The 23,578-nt window shown below is 37.8% G+C and overlaps 3 protein-coding genes and 1 non-coding gene across 4 annotated transcripts; 3 read left to right on the forward strand and 1 right to left on the reverse strand.

Moving 5' to 3' along the window:
• Position 1: 1 nt before the first annotated feature.
• On the forward strand, positions 2-11,413 carry LOC103389644 (LIM homeobox transcription factor 1-beta.1; the record flags this gene model as incomplete). The annotated part of the gene is made up of 7 exons (XM_008325150.3): positions 2-90; positions 5,714-5,931; positions 6,625-6,800; positions 7,125-7,202; positions 8,348-8,414; positions 9,928-10,104; positions 10,610-11,413. Coding segments are annotated over 7 exons (891 nt in total), but the record flags the coding sequence as incomplete, so codon positions are not given.
• Positions 8,134-8,205, reverse strand: trnad-guc (transfer RNA aspartic acid (anticodon GUC)). Its single transcript has one exon. It is a non-coding gene; the product is annotated as a tRNA-Asp (tRNA).
• A 1,780-nt stretch (positions 11,414-13,193) lies between the features above and the next one.
• LOC103389645 (nuclear receptor subfamily 5 group A member 2-like) lies at positions 13,194-17,512 on the forward strand. The gene is made up of 5 exons (XM_025062640.1): positions 13,194-13,660; positions 14,198-14,757; positions 14,878-14,997; positions 15,276-15,423; positions 15,739-17,512. Exons 1-5 carry the CDS (start codon positions 13,552-13,554, stop codon positions 15,990-15,992), a joined length of 1,191 nt encoding a protein of 396 aa, XP_024918408.1. The 5' UTR covers positions 13,194-13,551; the 3' UTR covers positions 15,993-17,512.
• Positions 17,513-17,560: 48 nt separating this feature from the next.
• On the forward strand, positions 17,561-21,851 carry psmb7 (proteasome 20S subunit beta 7). The gene is made up of 8 exons (XM_008325145.3): positions 17,561-17,691; positions 19,082-19,175; positions 19,398-19,495; positions 19,643-19,783; positions 19,993-20,108; positions 20,374-20,432; positions 20,940-21,091; positions 21,653-21,851. Exons 1-8 carry the CDS (start codon positions 17,630-17,632, stop codon positions 21,762-21,764), a joined length of 834 nt encoding a protein of 277 aa, XP_008323367.1. The 5' UTR covers positions 17,561-17,629; the 3' UTR covers positions 21,765-21,851.
• Positions 21,852-23,578: the final 1,727 nt, after the last annotated feature.

A 23,578-nucleotide genomic window follows, 5' to 3' on the forward strand; every position in this document is an offset into this window, starting at 1 on the left:
CTGTCTGCAGTGTGCCGCGTGCCAGAAGCCGCTCACTGTCAGGTGTTACAGCAGGGACACCAAACTGTACTGCAGGAGAGACTACCAGCAGTGAGTTTGTGTGTGTGTGTGTGTGTGTGTGTGTGTGTGTGTGTATGTTTGGCATTTTTATTGTGTTTCTTGAGTACAAAAACAACACACCGCATTGAAGCATAGGGGGCACTGGTGGTTGTGCCCCCAGTCTCTTCTAATATATCTGGTGTGTTCATTTGCACACTGCCAATATTTACGTCTGGTTAAGAAAAAAAAAGTCATGGTACAGAACAGGCGTGTCAATAAGCTGTGTAAATGTAGACATCATTTTAACACAGTCAAACTGAGCATCGATCACGGCTTCTTTTTACGTGTTTTTGCATAAGGCTAATATTGTTGCTTTGTCTATGATTAGCAGTTTAGTTCATTTATAAAATAATATCTGACTGCATGTTAATGTATATAACCTATATGTTTATAATAATTAAAACAATATATATCGTTAACGATTTGTTGACGAACAAATAACAGAGAAAATAATAATACAAAGTCAAACAATAAAAACGTCCTCTGTTTTAACAGAGAAAATAATAATACAAAGTCAAATCTCTGTTATACACAGTTTGTGTATATTTTATGTTCTTGTGGTGCTCTCTGTGGATGTGATTGTGAATGGTTCCTCAGCTCTGTGCGTGAACCCTGCGATGCACTGAATGTATGACATGGCACTGTTGGTTTATGTTTGATGTATTTGTGCGTCTTCTTTAGACATTTTCAGACTTTTCTGTGTGATTCTGTGTGCAAGAAGAAGGGAAGTTGCAGTGCCTGCAGCTGGGTGGTCTGTCCTATTGTACTGAGTGTTTTATACAGTCTGGGCAGCGTGCTGACAGCGGGCCATGTAAGTGGTGACTAATCTCTTCTGGATTTCACTGTGAGCCTGTCTGCTTAAAAAGCCTTTGTTAATTCCCGGGGCTTTGAACACTGCAGTGTTACTGCTGCTACTGCACACTGGACGTCTGGTCACTAATAACAATGATATATCTTATATTACACATTAAAATTCTTACACCTTCGTGACAGATGAAGACCTGCTTAGGTATCCTCGTCCAGATTTCCAAATAAAAATTGTTACAAATGTGAATGCATCTAAAATTCTGCATGATCTCAGGAAACCAATCAGTAGATGCAAATGTTGTTTTGTTGGAAGTGAGCATTTTTGTCAGCCCTTTGTAAATAAGCCAAAATCAGTTTTCTCTGTTTTGCTGCTGGCAACCTTGTTGTGAGTTGGGACAAGCAGCAGTTTGATAGCCAATCTGTAACTGTCAGAACAAAAAATGTGGTAAAAACATTATATTTGACCTCAAATGTAACCATTATTGTTTCAGTCTTCGTGTCATTTTTAAAGAAGCACTCCATATCTAGCACTAAACAAAAGAGCTGTGTGAAACGAGTCCCATATATCACTATAAAACTATGCAGGTTTATGTTATTGGAAACCACTGGCGCTGTTTCAGCCTTATTCAAACAGAAAGCCCAGTGGGAGAGAATGTAGAAGTAGAAGTTGGACGCAGACACAGCAGGCTTCAGACTTGCCTTAACCCCTGGAAGCACGGGGTAAAGAAAAGACAAGAGTGGGGAACAAAGTCAAGCCGCCCCAAACAAAGGAACAACAGAGAAACCAGCAGGAGCTCCTTAAAGCCCTGCTCTGTTTTTGATACCACTGCTGATCGACAGCCATGCTCGACACAAGCAAAACACATCCTTCTGAAAAGATTTAGATGAGGTTCCACTGCCCCCACACACTACCGTCCAACTTCAAAAATGATTTAAGCCACAGTTGTGTCTTAACGTCAAAAGTGGCTGTTTGCAGAAGCGATAAACTGTTGATATTTCTGAAGCCGTAGACGGAGCTGTTAATGAAACGTATGTCAAACCAGAAGACAAAAGGTTAAATATAAACATCTCCTAGCAGCTTTTGAAGGTCACTGTCTACACTGCTACACTCATTCATCATCATCATCTCATCCACTCGTTTAAACCTGATGCAGTTCTTCTTCTCCTGCATTCACTCATCTTAGACCACCTGCCAGTCTGACACCAGCGCAGGTCAATGGGTCTATATACACAAATTACTTTGACATCCCTGTTTCCATACTCCCCACAACCAAGATTTGCCTTCGATCTCAGACCTCCTCTGAAGACATCCAGACTCAAGCTTCAGAAGGCTTGGGTTCCTTCTCTTTGTTGTCCTTGTCTTGGTTGGGGGAAGTCCAAGACTGCCAAGCTGTGGTCCTTCTTACATCTGCACCTTCTGTATGTTGAGGCCAGTCTTCTGACCATAGGATGCAGGTGTTTCTCATTTCTTACTCCCATCTTCAACTGAGACATTTTTTATGTTTTCCCTTTTTGAATTATCAAGCTCTCAGACCAAACCCAACCTAGAAATTGTCTACATCCCAAAGTATTCCATTAAAGGAATAATGCTCATTTTTCTTTGGAGCATAGGGAACTTTGAGTTGGCTGTTGTCTACAACTCCATCCATCCATCCATTTTTGTCCACTTATCTATTACCGCCACCCAAATCTCACTGCACCGTACCAGCCCCTCATTAGTCAGTCTTCAGGCTCAATCCAATGAAAAAAAAGAGGCTAAATCAGAAATAGGCACTCAATGCCTCACCCTTTCCACAGCACTCTCTTCTTTTTAATGTGTCCACAGTTACGAGACACCTTTGTAGCCCACCTCCTAAGAGGAGATCAAAATGCTGTTTGACTTCTGACCTGTGCTAGACAATCCATGTTGATGGTACATCCACCTACCCCTACAAACAGTTTATGACGGAGAGGAAAATAGTGCAGCCACCTCCCCTTACAATTAGGTAATTTGCGTTAGCCTGCTTGGAATATCAGGTATTTACATTTCCAGTATCATGGATGCTATTAATGATGAATACATAGTTGTTAACTTACAACACTTGCAAAAGATAAATATGTTAGCACGGACATACAGTAGTTTCATATTAGCCAATATGACGAGAATGACAAATGCTTAGTCAAAACAGTAAGTAAATAGTAAAACAGTTTGTTGGAAGATACTAAAAACAATTCCAAAACAAAAGTTAAAAAATTAAAAAATGTCTGACAATAAGACGTACACATTTTTTCTCCAATAAATTTATTCCAAATTATTGCATATACTTTGAAAATTTACTAAATGTATACTTACCATACAGCCTGGTAAAACTAAGGGAATATAAATCTATATAATATCTGGGATTATTTCTCTGGTTATCAACCACTAAAAATAGAGCTTTTCTCTGTCTTATTGTGACTTGTTGAGCTTTGACTGAGCAAACAGCGTATCCCCATGGCCTGAATGATGCTTTTATTTCCCTCTGCCTCTTTCACAACCGTCTGATAATTACACCTACTAATTAAAACTCCAACAAGCTGCCTATCTAAAGCCAGCCCCCATACACCATGTCTCTTCCCTTAGGTCACCCAGCTCCGGGAGAAGGGAGAGCAAACAAGAGCACGGTGGAAGAACACACACAGTCTGTTTTCACAGATTCGTCCTTTTCTTTCCCTCTCTTATACACGTTAATCCTGAATCTTTTCATAGTTGGTAATCCACCGAAGGAGTGTGGAAGCATGGGGCACAGGGCCAGCAGGGTTAAGGGGTCTCTCCTTAAGAGACTGGCCCCGTCAGTGGAGAGCTGGGCCAAGCTGATGTGGGACAAAAGATTGCTTACAGAGAAAGCTGAACCAAAGATGATTCTAAAACAAACAACAGTGTAAAGGAGGACAGCAGTCTTCAACCTTGTGAGTTGCTTTTGATGTGAACAATAGTTGTACCTGTGAGGATACATGTGATATGGATAATAGAGAAGAAAATCTCCGACCAATACGAACACACACACTTGTCACTAACAGAAAACCTGCCTTTTTAGTTTCTATAATCAATCATGCAAATACTTAGAATACTTAGAATATTTAAAGCACCTTACTTTCTCAAATACTCTCCAAGTGCAGTATACTTTTGTGTAGGCTTTGTCTTCAAGTCAGACACCAGCTTAGACATAGTATTATTTGGTAGTGCTACAAACAATTAATTTATAAACTGGTCTGATCCAGGCCCAGGCTATAATATCTGTTTAACTTAGCCAACATGAATCAGCCATCTATAGGTTGTTATTGCTCCGGAGCACTCATGGCCTGTAGGCCACATACTCACAACTAAAGCCAGTTAGTTTAATTCAAGTTGGGACTTGTTTTGTGTTGCCAAACAAACTTGTAGTCATTTTTACACTTGGTACGATTTTCATTGTCAGTGAAGTCACAATAGTTTACCTTCAAACTTGACCCTTGATGATAAAGATTTGGAAACCTTCAGCACATGGCATGTGTTCTATTCTACCACCCACAGACTCTACTTTAAATTTGATCTTAATTTGTTTGCTTTTCTGTGGTGCCTTTAAAATGTCTTACTTCAACCCTCCACCATACATGTAAACTCTCTCTCTTTCTTTCTCTTTCTCACACATACACACACTTACTGATTTGTGTGTCTAGTTGATTTAGACACACAAAATGGTTCTCTCGAAAGTCTGCATTTTTACACCCAAACACACACACTCATATGATCCCACTACGTGAACGGGTCCTGAACTGAACAACATCAGTTGGTAAATAATCAATTTGTCTTAAATCGGTCCCAGTGTGTATTAGTGCAGCACTGATGATCTGTCTCCTCCCAGTGTGTATTAGTGCAGCACTGATCAAATCCTACCTAGTGATGTCGTTGTGGTGAGTGGTTGGAAAATTCTCTCTTATTCTTTCCGTTTGAGTGAGTGGTTTGGGCCGACACTGTTTGAGCCCATGACAACATCAAACAATCTTTCACAGTGACAGGAGGTGGGAAGGGTTAACGGGTTGTCTAATGAATCTAGCCTGAACACATCTGGCTTCTTTTTTTTGGTTTCTGGTTTCACTGTGGACTCTTAACTAAGACGCTGTGTATGAGTCCCCAGTCCTGTGTAGTGTGTTGCCTGTTAAATAAGAACTCTTACAGTTCTGTGCTGGTCTTTTTGTAGTGTAGTGGTTATCATACCTGCTTTACACACAGAAGGTCCTAGGTTTGAGCCTCAGTGGAACCGCACACTTATTGGTACAGCCCGTGTGGGTTGCAGAGACTCATGCTGTAAATGTCCTGGTTGTTAGATGAAGGAACTACAGTTTTTTTTGTTTTTCCATTTTCACACTCTCTCTAGAAACACTCAGCCATGGCTGATTGGTTCTTAACTTACACCACTAACACAGTTTATTTGACGTCCCGAAGAACTTCCTGTGGGTGTAATCTCTTGTATCTTCAAAAGATCCAACCAATATGAGACCACACCCACCAAATTCTTCTTTCCACAACCTATGGACATTTTGAGGTCCTTCACCTTTTTTAAGTCCAATCTGGTCCATGACCTCAACTGTTGACTGCTCTGGAATCAAACAGATTTAAAACAGGGGCTGCAGCATTTGTAGGATCTGGGCCATGGTTTATTTATTTTAATCTATGTTACCCTTCAGTCCAGTCTAGGGTACCATAGTGTGTGTGTGTGTGTATGTGGTTTATAGAGAATATACTTGTTTATTACAGTTTCCAACAAGTAAAGAGATTAATTCAGCTTTTATTTTTGTGTCTTTTTAGGTTATTTTCTGCCAAGTGCAGCAGTTGCTTGGAAAAAATAGCACCCACTGAGTTTGTGATGCGAGCTCAGGACAGTGTTTACCACCTCAGCTGCTTCTACTGTTGTGTTTGTGAGAGACGGTTGTGCAAAGGAGACAAATTTGTCCTTAAACAAGGCCAGCTGTTGTGCAAGAGTGACTACGAAAGAGAGGCGCTCAGTCCAGCTGACTTAAACTCAGGTAATCCCTGGATAGATATGTATAGTTGACAATTACACAGTAAAATCAGAAAGAGAGCAACAAATAGCCGTGGTGAAATTATTAAACACCAAGCACAACTTACTTTTTTAACAGAGGCCACAAAGGAACAACACACGTATAAAGAATGTAAATAAAACTAGACCGGCAGCAAACAAAGGACCAACTGTCACAGTTGACACAGAATATTTAACTGTATCATTCTCATGCTGCTGACCCTTCCTCAGGTCCATCTACTGAGGTCGTAGCCTCAGTCTGTTTACTTTATACAAACTCAGGGAGAGAGTGGTCTAGTGGAGAGAGATCAGGTCAGAAGGTCGTGTGTTTAATTCAGACAAATACCAAAACCCAGATTTGGTTTCATAAGGAACGGATTATGCCATATCACTGTGTGATCCTCTGTTTTAGCAATGACTGGTTAAGCCAGAAGTGGTTCTACCCTGTATGAACCCACGAACAGGGACAGTTTAGAACATGTCATAAAAGAGAGAGAGTGAAAGAGAAAATATTTCTTACAAATATTCAAGTTCCTTAGGAATGCTCCTGCTTGTTGCACTAAAATCTGGGTTTAATAATAAATATAATTCAGTCAAATTCGGTTCCTGTTCCTATAATACCTCAGAGATGTATTTGGCTCTGGTCTCATTTGTTTTGTTCGATTATTTCTGCCCATAGATAACAGTGAGGCTGAAGACCTGAGTGTGGACGCAGAGAAGAACTGTGAGTCTGTGAAAGGTGTCGGTAACTACAAAGATCCTCATCGTTCCAAACGGCCACGGACCATCCTCACCACCCAGCAGAGGAGAGTCTTCAGAGCCTCCTTTGAAGTCTCCTGCAAGCCCTGCAGAAAAGTAAGACCTGAGTGTACTTACTGTGTACTCCTCTGTAGTACAGAGGGAGCTCATTCTAAGCCCAGGTATTTGGATGTTAATTTACCTACTGTATATCACTTCTGCAAACGAAACCAATCTTTGATTGTGGGATTATGAGATTATGTGATTAAAAACATAGTTGGATTCAAATGTGACTTTTTGTTGCTGAGTTAAAACAAATCTTTGAGAAGGTCTCCACTTTTAATCCATCTTGACCATAAAGAAAGAGAAGAAATATATTGCACCTGCATCTGCTGTATACTCAAACTAATCATATCTGCTATGTGATGTGCTGACAATCAGGTGAGAGAGACACTGGCTGCAGAGACAGGACTCAGCGTTCGTGTGGTCCAGGTCTGGTTCCAGAACCAGAGAGCAAAGGTCAGTACAGCAGCATCGACAATTCAAGGAGTACGCCGAGAATACATGTTTGCAATCACTCCAATCTTATGATACATTAGACATTTCTTCTTCACTGGCTTCAGTAACTAATCTAAAATGCTAAGTGTAGCGAGTACTTTTCAAGGATATAATCGGCTTTAAATACATAGCATATTTTAGTGCTTCTACATACTGTAATTTTAATATAAATAGTTTTTTTTTGGCCTTGATAATAGGATTTTAGAATTTGAAAAAATAAATAATGCAGATAAAGATAATTTATAAATATTCTTCATTTTTATAATTTATTTTGGTTAAGTAGCAGGAACAGTTAGTAAATTATTATGTAAATGAAAGAGGGTCATTTATATACTAAGTTCACTGTAGCAACGCTCTCTTCTGAATGGTAGCCAATTATGTTCAGATTACAGATCAGTTTTATTGTACTATTGATAGTTTCACAGACTGCAATTCTATTTAATAACAACTGCTTTAAAGTGCGAAGGAGTGACTTGTCTGGTTTGACCTGATGGATAATAAAATGTATTATGAGTGTGCACATTATTCTACCTTTATATCAATTTTATCACTGCTCCCAGCTTCAAACACTCTGTGTACATTTTACAGGCCCATTCATTAATCACATTTGGATCCACTACTGGGCCCTGGCCAAAGTTTTTGTGTGGATTTACTTGGTGTAAGATGGAAACCACTTCTCCACTGTGACTGCTGTAACTTAATACAGGCCCATCTGTCCCTTCCTTTTAAGCCATTTTATTGTTTAGGCCTTTTCCCCACAAGTGTTATTCAGATTTATAAAACATTTTTTTAATGTAGATTGAAATATAACTAGTTTGTAAACCCACTTATTTTATCGAATTGACAATAAATTAATTGGTCCCAGAGTATTAAAAGTTAAAATAAGATTAACCTCCCCGTCGGGGAATTGAACCCCGGTCTCCCGCGTGACAGGCGGGGATACTCACCACTATACTAACGAGGAGCTGAAAGAACACAGCGACATGTACGTATAAATACTTCAAAGGAACACTCTTCAAGGCTTGTTTTACATGGTTTCGTTCGCGAGTGTGCTGTGTTCATGAAAATCGTCAGGCTGCTGAACTGTTGACTGTGTTTATTTATAGGTAAAGAAGTTAGCGCGCAGACAGCAGCAACAGCAGGATGACCACAGCAGCCAAGGCCGAGGCAAAGGTGAGGATTTAGCGTCTAAACTCATCGGGATTAAACAAATATTCTCTGCGTTCACCGGTGTTACAAAGAGCTACTGGTAATTATCAGTCACATGTGATCTGCCAGGTAAAGCTGTAACGACAATTTATACAGACAAAGGAAAAATAAACGAAGGCGAGTCAGTTAGCAAACACAAACAAACACACACGCCGTGTTTCCTGAACTTCCGTATGAGTCAGATACTCGCTTTAAAGCAAGTGACGTCACTGATGGTCATTGTTGGGCTGTAATGTGACTCTCGGCTCATTGTGTTTAGCAGGCGTTTTGCCAACATGATCTGACAGCTGATATGAACAGACAGTTTAGATAAGTGTCTCAGTGCTTTGGCAAGTGCTGCCTGTATCTGCTGAGGGACTTCCAGTGTGTCAACACTGGAGAGGCAGCCAGGTTTATTACAGTGGAAGCTGCTGCTGTTAACCAAATAGGAAAAGCAAACCAACAAATGGAGCTTGTTTAGAGATGACGCTGAGATGAGATAAGCTTTAAACGACAAGTAAAATGACCACTTTCATATATAGTAATATTTAAGCACTATAGAGCTTCTATAATATTGTTATGGTCTTCCAACATATAACATTTTGAATAACATTTCAACTCGTTTTTGTTTTTTTTTTACATATACCAAGTGTGTACATAGCTAAATGGCCACTTTGATATTTGTATCTCACCTTGTAAATACTGTGTCTACCCTGCTGTTACTTTTACTACTACGTGTCTATCCTGCTGCTGTAACGAGTGAGTTTCCCCGGTGTGGGATGAATAAAGTCGTATCTTATCTTATCTCTATCTCTGTGAGCTTGGTAGAAAACCATTGATGAACTATTCATGATTTGTAGTAGTCTAGAGTAGGTGACTGCATAGATCAGTGTAGACTTTTATCAAATGTTCAAGTCTGATACTAGCAGCTTAAAGCTACTGTTTTATGATGGACATTAGTTTTTAGTTTGACGTGTGACGTGATTGCAAATCTGTTTAAATTAACTCCTAATCGTAGACCTTTCCCCCAAACCTTTTTCTGCAGTGCCCCCTAGTGTAGATATGACTTTTGGAGAGCCCCTGTTTTCTACTATGTCAGACCTCTTGCTTAGAACTCTTAAATTATATTAAATTCAATTAATTTTTGTTGAATTTTCTCAATTTTGTTAAAGGAAAAAAAACTAAAAATACTTGCTGATGTTGTAGTCGACTGTACAGCAATTGTTTTTACTGTAAAAAAAAGTACTCTAAGGGAACATGTTTTTTTTTGTTTTTTTTTTATTTTCTTACTTTTTTCCCTTTTAAGTTTAAACTCTTCAAACTAAGGAATTGCTAGGTACAAGGCTTCCCATTAGTCACTTTTTGGCAACAGCCTTAAAAAATCCGGTCATATTGAGATAAATAAAAAATCCACCTCCATGTATATATATCTATGTAGACTGAAATTCAAATGACACAAGGCTGGTTCTGGGATAACTTTGCTTCTACTTTATGCTAGTGGTCATTACAGAGGACATATCAGAGTGTATGAAGGGCCTGCTTCAGCCATACCCACGGCCCCTACTAATGAATCAGCAGCATCACACGACCTTACACCACACCGGTCACAATGCTGATCCATTCCAGCAGGGCCTCACTCCCCCACAGATGCCTGGTGACCACATGAACCCCTACGGTAAGTACAGTATTCTCTAAATCACTGTAACCACCATTTAGAATTATTTCAATTTCTACATTTTCCTCAATCACATATGAATTGAATCTATAAAATATTCACCAAGGGAGGGATGTTTCTTCTCTATCCAATTTAGTCTGAGCCGATTCAATGCAGTCTACATGGGCAGCAAGTGATCACTGAGTGACCAGGCGTGTGGCGTCTGTCTTGCCTCAGCCCACGCTCAGGATATACACATTATAAACTGTTGTCTGATTTTGCCGGTATTTCTTGCGCTGTTCAGGAACAGATAAATCCATTTTACATTGATTTCTATGGGGAAAATTGTTTCACGTTTTAAACTTTTCAGTTCACGAACGGCCTTCAGGATCGAATTAAGTTCGAAAAACCAATGTTCCACTGTATCTGTTTATGATGCAGAAATTCAAAGTGTAGTTGAGGGGCTGTAAATAGGAGGAAATAATTTCATACACTGATGCAATTTTTTCAACTCTACACCTACCAGGTATTGACAACTTTATTCAAGATTTTTATGGTGACCCTTCACTGACAAGTCTAAGTGACTGCTTTCTGGACATTGCCCATGGCTGATCTCTGCAGGCTCAAACGGAAACCTCCACCAATCACCTGTACTTTATACCTACTTTGGCCACTGAGATGCTGACATCATCTGCCTCACCATCTGATTCAACTCTAATTTCATACATTGGAATTTATACAATTATTTACATTCATACAGCAAGTACACTCCAAATTAAAACACTCACATAGAAATGTTCCGACTTAAATAAAAGATTTGTAGAGAACGTTTTGACTTACACTTTTAAAACCCGGTGTCTGAGAAAGACACTGCGTTTCCTACTGTGGCTGTAAGAGGCAACACAACAACAACAACAGCAACAACAAAGACAACAATGAAGGATCTAACTTTAAACACATGATTAAAAGGCTGAAGTTCTAAATGGTTACAGACTCCAGTATGCTTTAAAACCAACTTCTCTTTCTGACACTTTTTGGCCCTTGTTGTCTTAAAACAGCTCACAAGAGCTTAACTGTATTTTACTGTGCGTTTATGTGTAAATACCAATCTCTGTTTTACATTTATTTATTCCCCATCGTTGCTTGTATGCAATAAAAGATTGTTTCATAAAACAGTATAATGCCAATATGTTTTTTTACCTGGCTTTGTTTATTATTTATTTTAATTAATTCCGTTTTAAGCTTAATTTATTAATTTTTTTGTTGGTTTCTTCAATAAAAATCCCTGTTTTCTCAGACGTTGTTGCCTTTTTAATTGGCATTGAAACAAGCAATATAAACACAAACCTCCCCCTCCCCACCACACACCCCCACAATATTGAAATACTATTGAGAACCTGATAACATGTACTGTATATTTGCATCAGTACAAACCACTGTATGAGTTGCTGCCACCTAGTGGCTGGAGGCTTGTTATCATTCAAACATTACAGCAGTGGTTCCCCCTCGCGCCCCCTCTCCTGGCACCTCAATTCCTGCCCGCCAAACCCCCAAGGGCGCCCGTCCCACTATTTGAAACGTACTGGACGAACTCAACATGATTGTAGATCAGACAACAGGCATCACTGATGACAGTGACAACAACAAGTATCCAATCAGCAACTCAGCAACGTATTGACAAACATACGAAGGTTCATCCTTGGATAGAAGAACTTGGGATTACAGTAGTGGGTTCATCTATCTTCTGAAACTCCTCGAGGAGAACTGGAGGATCAGAAACCCCGAATCAATGGAGACAGATAACGATGTTGTTCTCAGTGAAGTCACAGTGACACCTGCTGGACAATGTACAAAATGGCAATGAAATTAACAAAACATCTGCGACAGGGGTGTCCACACTGTGTTGTCTTGGGAGCTACTTTTCAATTGACCAGACCAAAGTGATCTACCTACATTAATAATATTTAATATATATTTAGCCATATAAGTTGAATATACTTTATATATACATTATATGTTGATTAAATAGTTGTAGCTGTATGGCACAATATGATTTAATAATTATATATATGTATATGTGGAAAAGAAAGTGGCTCAGTTTAAAACTTCTAGTATTAAACTGAGCAAATTGCTTTAAGATAAATTTGTACAACTAGAAAATGTATGGTCTTCAGTAGTAGTAGTACTTTAAATACTATAAGTCCTCTAACACTTATGTTAGTCAGTTACAGTGTTACCTGCTTACCACCAGGAGGTTCTGGGTTCAACACTTAGTACACAAATCTCAAGGTGGTTTAAATCAGGAAGGACAAGAACTCTGTCAAACCATGAAGACTCTTTCATGAAGAAAGAGTCAACCTGAAAGTGAGTCCTCTTTTAATGTGAAAAAGGATTTTAAAAAAGTCATAAAACTTGATAATGTTAGTTGTAATTTTTCTTAAAAGAAATGTACAAATGGGCACCTACTAATCTGTGTTTGGGATATGAAAAAGACCAATCTAATATTGTAGGTTTTGTGGCTTGTGACTGTGATTCGACAGGAAGTCAGTAAACATTTAGTTTGCATAATCTTGTGGTCAAACTCACTGCGGCTTCAGATTGGTCAGACGTCAGGACCATGGACAGCACTCCCTCTGCACCCACTGGTTCACGCTCATACTGACAAAACAGCTCTCAGGTAAGATCACACGTTTCAACCTTGCTCATGATGAAGATAGACATAATGACACGTGAAAATGCAGTTATTTCCGATTCAATACAATGGATGTATAAAGAAGACTATTACTAGCAAATGCAGCAACAAGTACCTCCAGGTTAAATGTAAATACTCCTATAACTGAGAAACACAAGAACTAACATTTTTCGAAATTGTGTTCTAACATATCAATTTTTTTGTGGCTGAATTTCACTGTTTTGTACAGAAAAGAAATTCTGCTATAAAAACATCATCTTTAATGTTTTGTTTTCTCTTTTGTTTCCTTTTGTCCTTGTAGAAGAAATAATTTACCGCACATCAGACTCAACCAGGACCTAGAGTTATTATTCATTTTATTAAAATTTTATTTAAAACACCAATATTTAATATTTGTTTTTGGCTCTTTCTAGGAAATAAAACTGCTCTGGTAAATAGTTTAAATGTATTTGTCCAGAATGGAGTTTGGATGTTTCATGGATATGAATGAGCTCTGTCCTGTCTGTGGGGATAAAGTGTCGGGATATCACTATGGTCTGTTGACCTGTGAGAGCTGCAAGGTATGTAAATACTGTATTTGTCTATTCATTTTTTTGTTTTGGTTAATACAATTTATCTATGTTGTGCTATACTCAATATACTACTTACCACACACAATTAAATTTAGGGGTGTTATAATCTATTTAGTGCATAGTATTTACATGCTGTTCTGCATGTAAATAAATATCTCTTGGTTTTTGCAGGGTTTTTTCAAAAGAACAGTGCAAAACAAGAAGATGTATGTGTGTTCAGAAAACCAGAGGTGCAGCATTGATAAAACACATAGGAAACGGTGTCCATTCTGCAGGTTCCAAAAGTGTCTGCATGTTGGCATGAGACTGGAAGGTAAGGTCCAAGTCTTTACCTTCTTCACTACAATTTTTAAAAGTAAAAAATTGTCCAGCTATATTATGTGTATTGTACAAGAAGTTAGCATTTGGTCTCAAGTTCTCAAGTTCTATTAGGACATTGTTTAACAATGAAACTATGGACAAGTTATCAACTGAAAATATATATCATATAGACATATAATGTAAATAGAACTGGTGATAGTTTTATTAGAAGAACATTTAAAATATAGAATCAAATATATAATGATAATAAAATGACCAAACCACAATTTTCTAAAACATAATATTTTCAGAAATAATAGATTGACATGCAAATAGTTTATGCATGTCAATTACATTTTTTTAATATAATGAATCCATTGTTAAATCTTTGATGCATTTTGAGTCATTTCTCAGTTCAGCTGTAAAGTCAAACAAATATTTGTATGTATACATTTTCTTCATTATCTTCTTCCATATTAGAGTATAACATTGGTCAAAGTCAGTAACAACCATGGTGAAATTCTTTAACCAAAATAACCATTGTCAACAGCTGTTCGGGCAAATCGAGTGCGGGGTGGAAGAAACATGTTTAGGCCCATATACAAGTGGGACCGTGAAATAAAGCAGCAGAGAAGAGCGTTAATTCAAGCTCCCAAATTCACACAAGAGACTCGTGAACCACTGGTCACTCCAACAGACCAGGGAATCTTCACCCTACCTGAAGATCATGTTGCCAGGAGCTCCTCATTATTCACAACCAAAAATGACTGCATGACTTCATCGCCACCTCTGCCAGCTCAGCCAGTATTCAACCAACCTACCACCCTCTTAGCTTCAACAGTGAATACCGACAACTGTACGAGTACTGCCAACTCAGAGCTATACTGCACTGTCCTCCAAGGTCCGAGGACGTCTCAGCTGATGATGGAATTCCTTCACTGGGATCAAGATGATCTACAACTGCAGAAAATTGTTACAACGGTTCTCCAACAGGAACTGAAGAAACACCCGAGTCTCAGCAGCTTTAGCTTAATGTACCTGATAGCTGATCAGCTCCTGTTCACCATTGTGGAATGGGCTCGCAACTCCATACTCTTCAAGCAACTAAAAGTAAAATCTCTTCTGGTTACGTTTTTAAATATTTCTTTCTTTTTCTTGGTGTTGTGATTTGACTTCATTTGATGTATTTGACGTCATTTGATGTATCTGGTGCTTGTTTTCTGCTTCAAGGTGAATGACCAGATTAAGTTACTGCACAGCTGCTGGGCTGAACTGTTGGTCCTGGACATTGTATCCAGACAGGTTCTGGATGGGAAAAATGATTGTCTGGTCCTGGTCACTGGACAGAAGGTAAGAGCTCTTCAATATCTCCTATCCTAACAAACCCATTCTTACTCTATGACCTACTATGACTGCAACTGTACTTTTACTATTAATTATTATTTATTACTATTACTGATTATTAATGTATTTTGTAGGTTTACTGAAACTGTATTGATGATTGAATTGTAGGTCACTTTGGATATAGTCTGAGTCTAGTACCAAAGTTTATGAGTCGATTATAGGAGGGTGAGACAGAGCAGACCATGACACGTGGCACTTTTAAAGACATCAAAATTCTGTTTCAGGTGCACCTGTCAGACATGGCCACCTACGCAGATCCTGTTTTGTCCAGTCTGTTCCAGCGAGGACAAGAGCTGATTGATAAGCTTTATATCATTAAAGTAAAGCGACAAGAGTTTGCCTGTATCAGGTTCCTTACCATTTTTAACCCAGGTTATTATTTTTAAAGGTTTTCAACTGCAATTTAACTAACTTGTCTTGTTCAATGCTGTGCTTGTTAAAATGCTTTTAATTCTTTAGCCCTGATTACTTGTCTTAGATAAACTGACCCGTGAATGTTGGTATCTGTGTTACTTTTGGCCACTTGACTGGAGCTGCTAACCTAATTTCATTGCACTGTACTGGTGTGTTCTGCAATTCTATTTTATTCTCTATTTTATTTTTATTGTCATTCATTCTATTCTACTTTTGAAGTGCTTTTCTGTGTGCCATGTTTTCATTTTAATTGTCATGCCTTCCTCACTCTAGAAGTAAAAGAACTCCAAGAACATCAGCTGGTGGTGAAAGTGCAAGAACAGGCTGAAAGAGCCCTTCTGGAGTATCTACTGTGTACTTGCCCCCAGTACATGGGTCATTTTACTAACTTGCTGTCGTGTGTCTCCGAGTTACGCTCCCTAAGCAACTCTGTTGAAAACTATCTTTTTCTCAAATACACGACTGGTGAGGTGCCGTGCAACAACCTGCTCACAGAGATGCTCCAGGCCAAATATAGCTGTGCATAAATTGGTTGTATTACAGTACAATATTGGGTTGACTAGTAAAGCATAGTGTAGGAAAGTAATGAATGTTACAGCATATTTTATAGCAGATGGTGTAACATAGCATAGCATAGTATAACAGCATAGCATAGAACAGCATAGCATGATATACTAAAATATAGTATAGTATATGATATTATAGTATAGTACAGTACTTTATAGTTTAGTATAGTACAGGAAAGTACAGCGAGATTTTGCAGTTTTTAAATTGACTGTACACTTTACTGTAGTCCACGAAACTTACTTTTATTTAATGAATTTAATGTATTCCAGTTCATGTGAGGCAACAGTACACTTAAACCTCTGCAGTATGTTTTGTGACGTGTATTGCTAATACTAGCTCTACTTTAACAAAAGGCTCAATCAACATAATGCACTTGCCTTATCTTGTACTGATGCCCTTTTTGATGGTATCCCATTACTGAGCCTATTTCCTAACAACCTGGTAGCCCAGCTGGCAGCATGTTGGCAACCTTCCTACTCTGGCTAGAACATGGCCTTATAAGTAAATACAAACTACGACTGGTACGGAAAAAAGAGAGGATCTGGTTAAATAAAAACGTTACCCCTTCAATAAAGTAAACGGATAAGAAAAAAAAAGTCTATAATGCTACCTATGAATAGTATTATTGTAAATATAATTACATTTGCTTGTATGTGGATTTGCGAATCTTACCAAAGGTTCAGTGACAGTGACTGTTTCCTTCTTTTCCTTCTTACATCAGTCCTTATTGAATTGTTACATACGTATAAAAATATGCCGAACCAACATAGGATTTTATGTGCAATATGCCAGAATTCTATTATGTATTATTATTTTTTATTGATTTTAATTAATTTAGTCAGTCACTCTGACTTCAAAGTTCAAAGACAATTTAAATAATTATCTATTTCAGTTATATAGTTATATATATAGTTTTTCCCAGTTATATGTGTATGGTCTTATGTTAAAGGTTGTCTTTTAATGTTATTGTTTTGCCATTTTGCCTGCCTTTATGTATTTCTGTGCTAATTTAGAATGATCTTTTCTCTCCTCTTGGCTGTATGTCAAATATTAGAGATATATTACTTCAGAGAGACAGAGACAGAGAGAGAGAGAGAGAGAGAGAGAATTATGGAGGTTAAATATACAAATAAAAAATAGATTTTTGTATTATCTGTTGGAGGCTTCTCCATTAATACTTGTGACAACTTCGTTGTTTGTATCATTTACATTTTTTGTTAGTTGAATGGTGAACTTTGTTATCCGTAGCAATACAACAATTTTTAGTTTCTGGTAGGTAATAATGATTTTGGATTAAAAAAAGTCCCTACCACATGCCAATTAAATAATGCTGTACCGCATAAGTAAAATAAAATAATAAATGTTTATAATACATGGCAAAAAAATCCACTTCGGGCAAATTCAGACAAAATAGTACTAAGGGAAAACGTTTTCGTATTTCGTTCCATCGTAACACGTACACCACATGTATGTCACGTTACAGTATTTATTAAATAGTGTTTCCTTGTATCTATAAAACAAATCGGCTTTAAGTACATCGAGAGCACATGTCATTACTTCCGCTACTTCCCGGAAGTACGAACATTCATTTACCAAGATGGCGACTCTCACAGTAAACCGACCACCGCTCGGCGGTTTTAATTTCGAAAACTGCAAAAGGTATGGATTTGTTTGAAAGTGGAATGATCTGAATAACTTCTCTTCTTATAAATGTCACTTTGAATTTTGTGTTAATCCAAATTATGTATGCTTGGTATAGATTTTTAGGGATGCTAGGATATGCTAACTTACAATGACTCAGGCGTTTGGATGTAGACAGCGTTATCAGTGTTACGATGCTCTTTGCTGAAATTATTCGGATTCACAATGTTTTGGTGGAAACGAACAATACGATGCGCATATTCAGTATATTTATTATAATTTGAAATATACTGTCAATATTATTTCGAATCAACTTCTTCGAATTTCGTTTGAATCGGATGTTACGAGTTGCCCATTGTGTTGTGCCCATTGAATTTAAAATGAATGTTATATGACCCAGGGATATCTCACATGGTCATGATAGTATTCTCACTCAAACCAATGTTTAATTATGTAAATAATGACTTGCTTACTGCATTATTTTAACTTTAAAATATTCATAATATCAGTTCTAAACATGTCTGTTGCTCCGTAACAATTAACAAAAGCGCTGCTAAAGTTTTCATTTGTTACCAGCTTTTTTATGATTCCTTATTAACTACTACTGAGAATTAAGTTATCAAACAGTAAGTATTAGATGATCTGGAAATCACCATTGTATCTATTATAAATGGGGGGAAAATATCTGTATTGCTTTATTAGGGGAATGTAGTGCATGTGAACCTTTAAGTCAACTAGACTGCGTTGGTACCAGTTTTATGTACCAGTATACCAATAGGTGATATAGAAGATTTTGCAATGACATTAAAAACATTTACACCAATCAAATTGCATCTTGATCTCAACTTTGGTGTTATATATTAAGGGAACATACCAACTAATATAAATAAACAAGACAGAAATCTATTACAATAATTGTTGGCAAGTATTATTTTTTAGACTTGATGTCTCTGCACTGTGACACTGTGGTCTTGCTCATGACCTGATTTAGTCAGCTCTTAATTTTGAAGACAACTTACCATTGTGTTTTGCTGTAGATGACCCTGTCTGATGTACTTGTTTTGTGTGTTTATATTCTTATATTTTATTTTTCTTGTTCTGTTTAAAAAAACTATATATATATCAAGGATTCATGAATAATTAAATTATTTTGATCTGCTTTGACATTGTGCTGAAAAATGTGCAATTTGTCACAGTTGGTACACATTGTGTCACTGTGAAAACGTTCAAATCTTGGATCTGTAAACAAATGTAAGGATTGAGATCTCGAAATCTTTGCTTGTGACATTATGACATTCTGCTTCTGTAGCTGTTTATATGTTTGTGATGTGGTGAACTGGCCTGAGAAATTGTATTATAAATGTACTACTGCTATCAAATTTAAAGTAACATATTTAAATTTTTTCAGGAATGCAGCTTTGGAATTTGAGGCTAATAAAGTGGGGAGCAGTTTACCTGGTGCTCGGAAAACAGGAACTACAATCTGTGGTGTTGTTTACAAGGTCAGTGAAATAAAGCCTGTCTCCTTAAACTTACTTTTTAGTTCTGAAACGTTTCACACAAGTAAGAAAGTGAAACATGAATGAAGCATCATTGAATTGCTGTAGCTACCCCAGCTGCTGCTGACACAAAACCTGTTTGTTGTTATTTTCTAAAGAAACTTAAATCACCATGGAGCTGCTTAAGTGTATTGCATTAATGTTTGAACATCTTTTCATGTGAAGGATGGTGTCGTCTTGGGAGCAGACACTCGTGCCACTGAGGGCATGGTGGTGGCAGACAAGAACTGTTCCAAGATCCACTACATATCCCCTAACATTTAGTAAGTATTCTATTATAGAGTAAGTGATTTTAAATGGAAACATTTTCTATGTATATGCAGTTCATCAGTTTGTTCTTGTTGTCGTTTGTCATTTGGAGTTTTCTTGTCTTATCAATTTGCTGTTATGGTTTTTGTGTTGTTGTGTAGCTGCTGTGGGGCAGGAACAGCTGCAGACACAGAGATGACCACCCAGATGATCTCCTCAAACCTGGAGTTGCACTCACTCTCTACTGGTCGGATGCCCCGTGTGGCCACTGCAAACCGCATGCTCAAACAAATGCTCTTCAGGTATCAATTGGAAAACTGCCACTCCATGTCAAATGAAGGCTAGCAACCATCACAACAGTGTGTTGTCTGGTTAAACTGCAGCCTGTAAAAGTATACATTTTTGTGTATATATGTATAAATATATTATAATTATATATATTATAATTATATGTAATTATACTTATTTGTGATCATGTAAGTGATTAGTGCTGCTGCCTCTGGTTCTGCAGGTATCAGGGCTACATCGGAGCTGCTCTGGTCCTGGCTGGTGTGGACTGTCACGGTCCTCATCTTTACAGCATCTACCCTCACGGTTCCACTGACAAGCTGCCCTACGTTACCATGGGTGAGTCTCTATCACACGCTTGCGTGCATGAGTTTTGTGTTTTACTGATAATATTATATTTTATGTGAATACATTTTTTAAGGTAACATAACCTGAAAATGGTTTACATAAAAAACTTAATTTATATCAGTAAATATGAATGCAGTTGTTTTATCAACTCAGCTTAAAGTAAGAGTCGCTCTTGCATTAAAGACACGATTTCTCCGGTCTGAGAACATGGGCCATGTCATACATCATTGAGCCCCTCCCCCTTCTGTTTTCATAGGCTCTGGCTCTTTGGCTGCTATGGCTGTTTTTGAGCATCGTTACAAGCCTGACATGGAGGTGAGTCTGATTCCACTGGACTCGGGGGGGAAAAAACACTTTAAACAAGGCTGCCTTGTGTGAGAGGTACTGTAGAACTGCAGAACAAGTCTCTGTGAGACGAGGTCTGTGATTTAGGTGTAATGAGAGAGAAGTTGTGGGTGCTGCACACCTTATCTCAGTCACAAATAGTGAAAAAGACAATAGTGAACAAGAACTGAGGCGAACCGGTTGAACCATATTTGATTTATTGTATTTGCACTGACATCAACCCCTTTTTACTGCTTTCTCCAACTGCACTGGCCCCAAAATTAGGGAATGTGCCTCTGCTGGCTTCTGCTCAATAGGAATTATCCTAACATATAGTTATTGATAGTCTGTTGATGATGCTTATTTTTTAATGGAGGGAAATTTCTATATACTGATAATAATTGTCGTGTTATTTCTTAGCAGTACCTCAAAGGACGGTAGCTCAAAGGACAGTAGCTTAAAGGTGTGTAACTCCTATCTGTTCATTTTTGTTTAAAGGAAGAGGAGGCTAAACGTCTGGTCCGTGATGCCATTGCTGCAGGAATCTTCAATGACCTTGGATCTGGAAGCAACATTGACCTGTGTGTGATCACCAAGAACAAAGTGGACTATCTACGTCCCCATGATGAAGCCAACAAGAAGGGCGTCAGGTGAGGGCTGCCACCATCAGTCTATCAATGTTCTACTGTTAATCTTTGACATTAATTATTTAGAATATTGCAAATATGATTAAGACATACTGTGATAGTTCATGTTTTATTGAGGTTTTATCTGTATTAATAAAAGAAAAAACACATTGAAAACAACACTATAAACTAATTATATACTAATATAGCATGAATAAAGCTACAAATGAGCTCATTAAAACGTTAGATAATCATTTCTGTCTGCTTAAGTCTTCTTTCACATCAGGAATGATTGAACCAACCTGCTTAAGTCACTTGATATTCTTTGTTACGATTTTTACCAACAGAAGGCGCTGTCTCATTTGTTCTGTTCAGAGTGAATAAGATTGAAATAAAACAGTTTAGAGAACATGTTAAGCTAAAGGTTCCACTGTTGGAGAAATAATGTTCACGGTGATGTGTGCTCAGATTGGATAGTGCTTATTTTGCTAGTATTGTAAAGTATATACTTTAATAGTATTAAACTTTAAATGTCCTTCAGTTTATTTAAAAAAAAATCCATGATAATTTTTTCTCCTCATTCAGAACCGGTGACTACAAGTACAAGAGAGGAACCACTGGTGTGCTCACAAAGTTGTCAACCCCACTGAACCTGGAGGTGGTGGAAGAATCTGTACAGACCATGGATACGTCCTAAAATACTTCACTCAACACAAATGGCAATGTTAGTGTTCCATTTTTTTCAGTTGTTTCAATAAAAGTGTTTGGAATTACTGTTGCTGAATTTCAGTAACTTTTGATGGATGAATCAAATGGATGATGGATGGATTCTGAATACACACAGAGGACTAGGGAGCAGCTTAAAGGCAGGTTTGTCCCAGTCTTAGAAGTAATTAATACTGTAGAATATTGGTTTTCAAACACGAAAACCAATGAAAAGAATTAGATCTAACAAAAAACCTAAACACAACTGAATAAAGCTATAAATAGGAAAGGCAATTTCATTCATCCTTACCGGTGCTGAGGAGTATGTTCACTTTTTCAAAAATTCTTGTTTCTGAAATACTGTCGTCTGCCAACTGCTTTCTGTAGCAACTTTTCCACTTCTTCTAATGTCTGAGATCTTTGCTTGGTGATCACAGTCACTCCTTTGGGAATCTCAGCCTCTTTTATTGCTTCCTTGTTCTTAATGACGGTACAAATCGATGACTTTGCTAAGCCATACCATAAAGCTGGATCTGAAACACGAACACCATTCTCGTGCTGTTTGTATAATCTCCTTCTTCACTTCTGTTGTTGTTCTCATTACTTTTCTTTCCGCCTTTCCACTTTCACTAGCTTTTTTAGGTCCCGTGGTGATTTTTGGAAAAATAGGCGAAAAAGCTATGGCAAAATCAAACAACGGTTCTCGGCGTGTATGCACCTAGCAAACTGAGGCTAGACTGAACACAGTCTCTCAGTCATCACCTGCCCATGTGATATTGTTGGCTTGTTAGGCAACTGAGTTGTGGTATGACAACTGGGGAAATTTTAGGTTAAAAATTTGGTTTGACATCCAATTTGTTTGAAAAGGGAGTCATTAAAAAAAGGTCAACAACCATGTGGAGACTACAAGAGGTGCTCTGAGCATGGCACCGTCCCCACACACTGCTCCCCTGGTCCTTAAATCCCACTGTTCACTTTGGTGATGGGTTAAAGCAGAGGTCACATTTGGTTGTGTGCAGTGGTGAGCTGTGTCACAGTTGCAAGGAGTTCACTATCGTTCCTTTTCCTTTCCTTTCTTAATTGAAAGTAAACTATTCTATGTGCCTGGCTGTCTATAGGCAGCTTATCAATGAAGTCCATAGCAATGGTCACTTTGTGGATAGGGTGGTAGCTGACAGACTGAGTGTTGTGTCAATCAATCTGTTGACTCACAGAATCGCACACATTACGGTCTGAATTCGTTGTTTTGATACTGTGAAGGCGGCCATGTGCAGTGTGTTGAATTTTGGCTAAGAGGAGTGGGTGGAGATTCTAAACCAGCATCCTGGAATATGTGGAAAAGCGGCTTTTCTGTCAGACATGTTGTTGAATCTGATGAAAAATGACATGGTACACGTGAGTTATTGCTATAGTATTTTACTGTGATCAAAGGTTGGCGTACCAAAAAAGTATATTTATTTCTGAATTTTAACCACAACAATAGACATAGCTAAGTGTTTTAAGGCAATTGAGTGTAATTTTCTAGTAAAAATGTTTTCAAAATGCAATATTTTGGTGACAAATATGTAGAAAAAATAAGATTTTGAAAAATAATTTTACAAAAATGTTACAAAAATGTTAAATGTTTCAATTTTTGATCAAAAATGACAAAAAGCTAACATTTTGACAACATATTTTATGAAAAATAATGCCTTACTATAGCCTTACCATCGTAAAAAAATACAAAAAAATAAAAAGTCCCCGAAATGCCCTAAAATGCAAGAATGCACACTTGGCAGGATGTTTTATGACATATTCTTGCATTTT

The sequence above is a fragment of the Cynoglossus semilaevis genome, chromosome 14, assembly GCF_000523025.1.
Source record: "Cynoglossus semilaevis isolate Cse_v1.0 chromosome 14, Cse_v1.0, whole genome shotgun sequence".
Taxonomy (NCBI): domain Eukaryota; kingdom Metazoa; phylum Chordata; class Actinopteri; order Pleuronectiformes; family Cynoglossidae; genus Cynoglossus; species Cynoglossus semilaevis.